This window comes from Didymella exigua (genome assembly GCF_010094145.1).
Source record: "Didymella exigua CBS 183.55 unplaced genomic scaffold M421scaffold_1, whole genome shotgun sequence".
Lineage (NCBI taxonomy): Eukaryota > Fungi > Ascomycota > Dothideomycetes > Pleosporales > Didymellaceae > Didymella > Didymella exigua.
The window spans coordinates 2,610-11,940 of NW_022984775.1; the positions used below are offsets into that span (position 1 = coordinate 2,610).

The 9,331-nt window shown below is 47.6% G+C and overlaps 3 protein-coding genes across 3 annotated transcripts; 1 reads left to right on the forward strand and 2 right to left on the reverse strand.

Annotated features, from left to right (window-relative positions):
* Positions 1 to 1,028: 1,028 nt before the first annotated feature.
* Positions 1,029 to 1,178, forward strand: M421DRAFT_34115 (uncharacterized protein; the record flags this gene model as incomplete). The annotated part of the gene is made up of 1 exon (XM_033589470.1): positions 1,029 to 1,178. A coding segment is annotated over one exon (150 nt), but the record flags the coding sequence as incomplete, so codon positions are not given.
* A 4,139-nt stretch (positions 1,179 to 5,317) lies between these two features.
* Positions 5,318 to 5,776, reverse strand: M421DRAFT_51329 (uncharacterized protein; the record flags this gene model as incomplete). The annotated part of the gene is made up of 1 exon (XM_033594923.1): positions 5,318 to 5,776. A coding segment is annotated over one exon (459 nt), but the record flags the coding sequence as incomplete, so codon positions are not given.
* A 472-nt stretch (positions 5,777 to 6,248) lies between these two features.
* On the reverse strand, positions 6,249 to 7,282 carry M421DRAFT_414855 (uncharacterized protein). Its single transcript, XM_033590480.1, has one exon. It carries the CDS (start codon positions 7,036 to 7,038, stop codon positions 6,559 to 6,561), a length of 480 nt encoding a protein of 159 aa, XP_033454049.1. The 5' UTR covers positions 7,039 to 7,282; the 3' UTR covers positions 6,249 to 6,558.
* Between the last annotated feature and the right edge of the window lie 2,049 nt (positions 7,283 to 9,331).

A 9,331-nucleotide genomic window follows, 5' to 3' on the forward strand; every position in this document is an offset into this window, starting at 1 on the left:
TAGAGATTGGTGGCTCTTATGGCCATCAATAATAAGCAGGCGACGCGCGCCTATACTACGAGCCTGCGTGTGAGCGTTGAAGTGCTTTAGCCACTTAACTCCAAGCTCATTATTCGTCCAGCCATTGTCGCTGACTGCAATTGCCCAGTCGCGTGGGATATCCTCCTCATACCAGGCTGATAGGTGGTACTGACCAGCGAAGATGAGGAATGGTGGCACTGACCAGCCAGCAGCGCTGATAGCAGCGATCAGCGTTACCCACTCGCGATTGCCTGGCTGAAGAGTCTTTGGCCTGCCTCTCCTCTCTGCTCCTGTTATAACCAGCTGCGTTGTAATCTTGCCTATTATAAAGCTAGCTTTATTAAAGTTATAGACGTCCTTATCACAGATACCCTGCTTAGCCTTTGTCTCTTCTACAAGCTTAAACCACCTCTTTATTAATATTGCATCCTCACACAGAGCTCGCTGCCTATTGTACGCTTGGTTAAAACACGTCTAAAGACTGTCTGTACGCTTGACAAAGTTAGCTGGCCACTTCTGCCCAACCTGGCCAGCGCCGCGTGCAGCCAGCAGCTTATCAGCCATATCACGTGCAGCTGCGTAGGTAGGCGCAAATCCACGCTGATCTAGGTGAAGTATATAGCTGACAATCACCTCCTCTTCTCTCTGGGTAAGCTTCCTTGAGTTAGGCTGGCAATCGCGTCGCGCGCGTTTTCCAGCGCGCCGGTCAATTAGGGTTGATTTTGGGATATTAAAGACTGTAGCAGCGCGTCGCGTACTCTGAATTTGGGCAGAATCTATAGATAAGAGAGCAAGCTGAATATCTGCTTCATTTGACTGCATGAGAGGAGCGCGGCGTGGAGGCATTGTGTGTTAAGATAGAGTAGGTGATCAAAGTTGGTGGGGTGACCGACTCGCTTGTCTGACCGACTCGCTTGCCAACCATGTTAACAGGTATTAGGATTAAAGCTATTGTAAGACAAGAGTGGTAACACAAACTCTAGGCCTACTCTACAAAAGCAAAGCTTAGAAATCCTAGCACCTACACAGCAAGATTCGTGCTAAAACTTATAAGCAAAATAACTCTGCTAAAAAACACTAGAAGAGAAATTACAAGCGCATACTACGAGCTAAAACTTAGACATAGATATAATAAAGTATACCTACACAATATTCAAAAAATAGAAAGCTCTAATGTAGCTGTAGATATACACAAACACCTTAAAACCTACTGCTTAGCTGTAGAAACTACAGAGAAGCTAGAAAGAAAATAAAGAGCAGCCTATAGGAGACAAAGCCAACAATGCCTCTTCTCCTAGACACAAAAAGGGGAATCTAAGCTACATTAGCTTTTATTTAAGAGACTAGAGCAGGCACACGCAAGTAGTACCTACAGCCAACAACAGACAACTAATTTCCTTTGCTTATTACTAGAGCACTAGCTCTCACTAGGCTGGCGGAATGGGTATACTCCAACGTCCTTCGTGGGTACCCCCCAAAACTTTGTCAATAATACATGGATTCTAGCGAAATAGGGCTTAAAAGAAAGAGAAAAACTACCTCTACATTTCTGTAGTAGAGGGTTTTGTTATAACTATTAAACTGCACAAGCTAGAGGCTAGAAAAGGTTAAAAAAGGGGGGGTACCTAGCGAGCATACCTATTAATAGGTATACTTTGCTAGGTAGTGTTAATAACTCAGCTAATACTAGGCAGAATGAGCTAATTCTTTTTTTATTAGAAGGCGCAATACTAGGCGCTTCTATCGAATAATAGATTATGTAAGCGTATCTCTGCTAGTTAAGAAGCTATAAGCCAAAACGTAAAAAAGCATACCCTACCCATCCGCCAGCCTAGCTCTCACTATATGTCTACGAACCTATATATACTATTCCCTTACACAGAAAAACTTGTAAATTACTAGAACAGCCTAACTGCTCTCGTGCTATATAGTCTCAGACTCACACAGGACGTTAAACTAATCAATCAATCAATCAATCAATCGATAGCTTGCCTACCTCTATAGTTGAAGCGTTTAAGAAGGTCTTAAAGGGGGCAGCTATAATTGCGCATAAGCTAGTGTTGGCGCAACAGGAGATTGCTAAGCTTTAAGCTACTAATAAGGCAGCTACACAATAAAAATTACACAAAAGAAAGTAGGTTAAGAAAGATAGTACTCTAATAATTAAAGAGGGCTAGCAATTAATAGCTCTAAAAGAGCTTAGGGTGTGTGGTGTTAGTAAGAAGGCAAAGAAGCAGGTGCGCGCTAAAGTGGGTGAGTCTTCCTAAAGGCGCTGTGGATATTGTAGTAAGACTAGGCATAACGCGTGAACGTGTAAGAAAGAGGTAGAAGTAGTTTCTAAATAATATTACAGGCTGTACTGCAGTTTGCAGCGCTAATTTAGCTTGTTTTAGGCTATAATAGGGTGGAGTTTAGTTGGGGCTTGGCAAAAGTAATTCTCTCGCCCGTTGATTCTTTCGCCCGTGGGGTACGTTAGTAGTATTGCACTTATAAGCGCGCAGTTTAAAGAAATTATCCTAAATAGAGCACTCCTCTGTGACGCTTCGAGTGCAGCGTTGCCGTGCTGCATTAAACATTGAGTATGACTGTTCAGCACATACCTACTGTTGTACCATTGCAAGAGCAGGTCTAGCTCGAAGTAGGAGAGCGATGCGACCATGTAGCACGCTACTGTATCGATCTTCAAAAACAAAGAAGTCTCAGTTTCTTTTTTTAGTATGGCTTCTGGTATGCTGCCGGTATTTTTGAGTCTTGGCTCGGCTCAGTGCCATCAGAGTCGATGCTAAGCCCGGTGGATGTGATGGAGAACGTTGCCCGCCAGTGCAGCAGTCTTGCAACTTAGCACGATCATCTTGCCCCGCGTCTTCTCAAGCAGAAGGTTGCGCAACCTGCGAACCAAGTCATTTTTTTGCACGCTCCAACAGTGCACGCTCCAACAGTCGCTCGTCGATGTGTGGTAGTTGCTTGGTCCTGGCTCGCTGGTGCCTAGAGGTACGATAAAGTCAGGTCACTCAACTACTGAAACAACCATTGCTTGTGTTGTAATGTTTGTAGATCTCTGGTGTAGGCTTCTATCGCCGATTCACACTTGATGAGTAAGAGGCAGGCGGGCAGTCTTGGTCATGCTCTGTAGGGCTCATTGACAGCCTAGGGCTAAGTCAAGGGACGTGTAGGTAGGCGAAGCAGAAAACTAAGGCAGGTGGCTGAGAATAGAGACACAAGCTATGAAGCCCTTAAGACCTTCAGGCATGTGGCTTGTTAGCGAAGTTGACTTGGTGGAGTGTGATACGTACCTAAGGAGAGAGTATCTTGAAGAAAGACAAGGTGAGTTTCCGTAGCTGTCTTGTAAGAGCATGCTAGCCTTAATATAGGCTTTCTTTGATTTGGGCCCCTTCATTCAGGCCCCTACATTTGGGCGTTGTGTCTCTTTCGGGCCCTGTTTTTTCCCAAGTACTACCTTTTTTTAGCGCCTTTGCTAGACCTAAATCAAGGCCCTTGTTAACCTTAAGGCTGTTTCACTAATTTGACTCTAATAGACTAATGATAGTAGGGTAGGACTTAATCAATACCAAGGGGCACAGTTTGTGCCTAGCAGCAGTAGGCCTTAATAGGTGTAAGATGTGAGGAACCTCAAAGAGCACCTCGGCATAGGAGCACAGGTTGATTATATAGCACGTGTTGTAGACCATAAGTAGATGGCAAATAGAACCGTATTCTTAAAAATGTTACGTTGCCTGCAAGATCTGCCTTGTACACGGGATCATACCTCGTCCCCACACTGTTCCTCAACCAAGCGTTGCTGACCTCTACGCCTTGCTGGCTGATCAAAGCGGCTGACCGTGGTGAGTGGCAAAGCTTCGGCTGTAGCCAGTCAGGATTTGGTCGCGCTGCTGAATACATAGAGTACTGTTATTGGGGAAGGGACTGCGAGGTGCCACCTGTTGCGTCATCCCTAGTGGTGTTGTGGGGAAAGACGAGTAGTTACGTGGGGCAAAACCACAATGTCTGCCATTCCTTTCATGCTACACCGATAGCAGCGCCGAATGCGAGTCTGAGGTGCTCGAATACTAGTGCCGAGCACACTCCTCGTCGAGAGTCATACATGAGCCGTACATGCCGGTCGTCGCAGATGGGCAAGACCGGCCTTACAGTGCAGTGGTTTTGCAATGCACTAGCTTTGCGTTACTGTAACCAGCACTCCTTCGATTTCATCCAGCCGTACTTTACACGTCTCATTGAGTCTGCAAAGAGTAGGTTGGTTGATGTGCTTTTGGCAAAGCAGCGATACATGGTTCTGATTGCGCAGCGTGACGCCATTTGTCAACGAGAATGAATTGCACCCACCAAGACTCGACGTTCGAGCTCCCTTGTACATTCAGTGACACATCAGATGCTGGTTGAATCAGCACAAGCTTCATATTCAACCTTGCATAGCTTTCGCGGTAAGAGTACTGATGCAGTTTCATCCTTCTGATTCTTCTAGCTAATTCTGAGCTGCGCGGAGGATCCCCTTCATATCAAGGTACAGCTGTGGGCTAGGATTTCTCCATGTCCCGCCGTTGGGAAATACTTTCCCTCGAGGTCTGTTGACACAAGAGACCATTGGTTAGTAGCATGGCGTAAAGTTCATGCGCGCTGTTTTAAGGAAGTCTTGTTCATCTACCACAACTCCCTTTTTCAAATTAGCTAGCTCTTCATCGTCAAGATTGTTCTATATGTTAAATCGTGGAACGACCCTTATCTGCTGTCTGTCACAGTGAATGCAGATCTAAAAGAGCACCTAGAAGAATGACTCAGGATTATGCATATACGAGTGCTGTCCGTTGTTTTAAAGCACTCTAATGGTCACGAAAGCTCGCGTGCCGGTCTTCCCGCGCGCTCCTGAAGCTTGCTCGCGGTACTTCTTAACCGCAAGGTTAAGGTCGACCAAAAATGCGGGCCATAACAAGTTATCATTAGCTTCGTTCACTAGCAGGTTGTTTAGTGATATTTCGCGTTAAAGCATGCCCGGCTGCGTGTGTAGGGACTCGTAACCCTCGATGCAGCCCTCCAGTGCGGCAAGTAGGCTGTTCTGGCAGCTTGCTTTATAGATAGACTTTCTGTAGTCACGCACGATGACGCGGCAATGGATGTGGTTCGTAATGGCCGGTTTTGTCAGAGCAAGTGCGCTTGCTAGGTGGCAGTGGTCTGTGCAGCTTGAGGATCGCTTTCGCCCAGCGAGGCTGCTGCTTCTGTCCAGCTTGCGATCGGCCGTGCTACGGTTCTGCGTCAAACTCTAGGACCCGACCAATGTTCTTCAGCGAAGTCCAAGAGCTGCTCTGTAAGCGGTGCAAACTAGCGTAACACCCCCCCCCCCCCTCCTCATCCCTTCAGGCCAGCCCTGCCAGTCACTCTCCTCCTGGTAGAGCGGTATGTCTCCCTCTTTGTACTTGTTAAACACAGCCTGTCCTGCCAGTCTAAGATCTGCGACCTCTCCAAAGAAGGCGTCGAAGTAACCAGGTACGCCAACGTACATGTGGCCCAGCCCCACCCTCAGCAAGTCTTCGACGTACTTGTGGTGCTCGGTTGAGATCGCCAAGCTGCCCGTGCTGCACAGCCATGGTGTTTGTTGGATCGACGACGCGGGGCGGGGAGACGGAGTGGACGCGGTAACGGCATCACAGACAGCGTCCCAGATGGCTTCGTCGGGCTGTTCGTTTAGGACGGCATACAGGAGGGGTTTGATCCGAAGAGCGTCAAAGCTGTAAGAAACAATCGACAGATACAACGGCGCTAGACCGTTGAGGAAATCTCCGTTGCCATGCTGTGCGGGCAACGCTTGAACCACATCAAGACTTTACAACGTAGGAAATAGAGCCAGGAGAACTCGTATTAAGCCTTTTACTATCAACAACTCCTCTTCGAGTCTGTAGATGGGTATTACCTTCGCGATCGACATTCGAATCGACTTTGTCCTTCCAAAGCGAGGAATACTTTAAATCGAAAGCTGTCTAACCTATTGCCTATTAAATGCGCTCTAATGATCTCCAACCAAGACAGGGGAACAATCATCATGGACAGGCTGGTAGTCCGTGGTTCGTAGGCGGTCGCAAATGCCAATGAGTTGGCGGCAGTGCGGGCGAAGGAGCGATGTTGGAAGCGGAGGCGCAACAACGGCCTGGCCAGGTGGTAGTCCGGGGGAACGTCGGCATTAGTCCACGTCGAGACATTCCGCCAAGGGAAGAGCTGCGATCATCATTGGCCGACTTTCCTTCCGAATCCCGAGAGTCAGCTGATTTGCTCTTCTAACACCGACAACGCGGCAGCATCCACTAGCTTATGAAGATCCATGTTGGCCCAAGCTGCAAATGCGCTGACAATCGCGAAGGAGTCCGCCCAGTGCCAGGGGGCCATACATGACCGGCTCATTTACCTTGGGGCCATCGTGAACAAAGTTGCCCTCAGGCACTCAGGCATCGAGATAGCTTGAAGGAATGAATTTGGCTGCAGTTCACTTGATGTCGAGTAATACAATTCGACTGCGTGAAACAAGGACGTCTAGTTCTCCCCGAGCCATTCCAATAGGAGCGCTTGCTCTTTCACGATCCGCCACAGTCTCCAGTTATGTCGCCAGCCGATCCCATCGAAGGCTAATGGGGACAATATCTTGATGTCAATCAGATGCCGATGATCCTGAATGGCTTGACGAATGAAATCATAGATCCTGGGGTCCTCTATCAAGTCAAATCCCACTTCCAACTCAATAAACCTCAGCTCCCTGTGAAAGCCCAAAAAGTCTGCAAGCTTTCTCGCCGCATCCTCACCTTCCTCACGCTTGCGCAAACCGATACGATATTTCGCACGTCGTATCAGAGCTGCGTTGTGATTGTCCTTGCTGATTCGGTGGGCGTGGAAAGAATTCTCTCCGTACAGTACGTAATGTGCCTCCTCGTGTATAAGACGGCATGTGCCTAAGATGGAAGGATGGAGGTTGTTGGGACAGAGCACATGGTCTCCATCTTGTGGAGGTGGTATCATACGCACGTGTCGATCTGAGCGAAGGAGGATGCGATATATCAGACAACGGATTTCTGGTGGGAGTCGCAAGAATGCGCAGCGCAAGAGCGAAACGCTTTTACTTGCTGCAGAGCGTCAGCATGATTCCATTCCACCAGACGTCCCTAGCACGAGTACCGTACACTGTGCTTTGTTCGGCGCGTCGATGCTTTTGCGGTTATCCGTCGAGTTCGCGAAGCAGCTTGTGACTGATGATAAAGCACGCGGTGCTGGTATCAACTCGTAGACAGCGTCCCAGATGACTTCGTCAGGCCGTTTGTTGAGAACCGCACTGAGAAGTGGCTTGATACGCTCGCGTTCGTAGTAGTTTGAAATAATTGCCAAACTTAGTCTTGACAGGTCGTTGAGAAGGCTCCCTTTGCCACACTTTGAAGGCAACAGCCACGAGGTACGGAGGCATTGCACGGCAAGAAGGAGATCGACAGCGGTATCATTCTGCCCTGCTCACGTCAAGATCGACTCAGATGATCATCGAACTGACAGTACGCTTGTTGTCCGCCACTATGTTGCCTTCATCTGTCGTAGCCGAAGCGTGAGCATCGCGGAATTTATCCAACTCCTGGCCGATCGGATTGGCATGGATTATCTCTGACCGTGTCGCCATCAGTCACCGATGTCGCATTTATGGAGCATTAAAGTAGGGGTGAAAGAATAAAGAACCTTAGACGAGAGAGAGTGCGTGGGCAAAAGCGTGGCATTGCGCACAGCAGTGGGCTGATCCGATCCGGCAGAACGTCGGCACTTGCTAGATCAACGGTTTTAATGACGATTTGCTTTTCGGAAAACCAGAACACCTGTTTGTTCCAGTTCCTTGTACATCGTTCCATCAGCCCGTGCACGACATCGGATCGTGCACGCCTTTTAGCTTAACCAATGCCCACACAACCAAATCCTATATAATTTACTCAACACCATGCCGGAATTAGACAACGCCGTTGAAGCCCTAGGTCCATAGAAGTCAGGCGAATCATATCCCTACGCTCAAACTGCAAAAAATATGGCTGCAATCAATTAACGTTATTGCGCTGGCACTCTGGGGTAGACTGGCGGATGGGTACCCCTTACCTAGGGTAGGGTATAGGGTGGGTGTAGGTCGCACAGACTAGGGTATAGGTAGGGTAGCTTATTACCTAGTTAACGTACCTGACGGGTGAGTCGACCGGACGGGTGAGTCTAGGCTGGCGGATGGGTATTGTAACGGGCTAGGTCCGTGCTAAGGTCTCGGCACCGGAGGCCTCGATCGCCGGAAGCTAACAAACGCACAAGCGGAGGCTGCCGAAACTCCACACCGGAGAGTGTTGGCGCTCGAGCTCCACACCGGAGACTGTCGGCACTTGAGCTCCACACTGGAGAGTATCGGCATACAGACTCCGCGCCAGAGAACAAAAACCACTAGAAGTCTCCAAGCCAGAGCCTGCATTAATTCTATCTAAATTTTACTTGCACTTAGCCCCTAGTGCCCAGCTCCTTTACAATTAGAATTGATTAAAATAATTCTTCGTTCATCTGCTTCTTGCAACGACGCAGGCAGGAAGATAGATATCAGGAATAGGTGTGAATCCGCTACAAGGCATATGGTGTAACGATCTAGACTCTAAAGCTAAAGAAGAGCTAGAGCTAGCCGGTTACATCCGCTTAGCCAGCTTGGCTTAAGCTAGATATATATTATCTACTGTCGCAGCAGATATCATGCCTATTTACCAGCCAATTCAGGGGTGCAAATGTATGTACATTTTGCCTCTATTTTGGCTGTAATAGTTTTAAGCCTAGACTCTAAAGCTGCGCAAGCAAAGGTTAAATAGATTTTTGTGTTCTATAGGTAACTATAGCCAAGCCTTAGCATAGTACCTGCTTAACTAGGGCTACTATCTAGAGTATAGTGTAGAGTATTACAAAGAAGGATTAACCTACTTAGCATGTTAGGCATTTCTCTGCGTTAAGTTACCTCTAATTATGCTGTCCTAGTTAGACGTGAGAGGTAGGCTGGCGGAATGGGTATACTCCAACGTCCTTCGTGGGTACCCCCCAAAACTTTGTCAATAATACATGGATTCTAGCAAAATAGGGCTTAAAAAAAAGAGAAAAACTACCTCTACATTTCTGTAGTAGAGGGTTTTGTTATAACTATTAAACTGCACAAGCTAGAGGCTAGAAAAGGTTAAAAAAGGGGGGGTACCTAGCAAGCATACCTATTAATAGGTATACTTTGCTAAATAGTGTTAATAACTTAGCTAATACTAGGTGGAATAAGCTA

Coding starts and splice junctions, on each gene's coding strand:
- M421DRAFT_414855 (XM_033590480.1), bottom strand. CDS start 7,038: ATGATACCACCTCCACAAGATGGAGACCATGTGCTCTGTCCCAACAAC.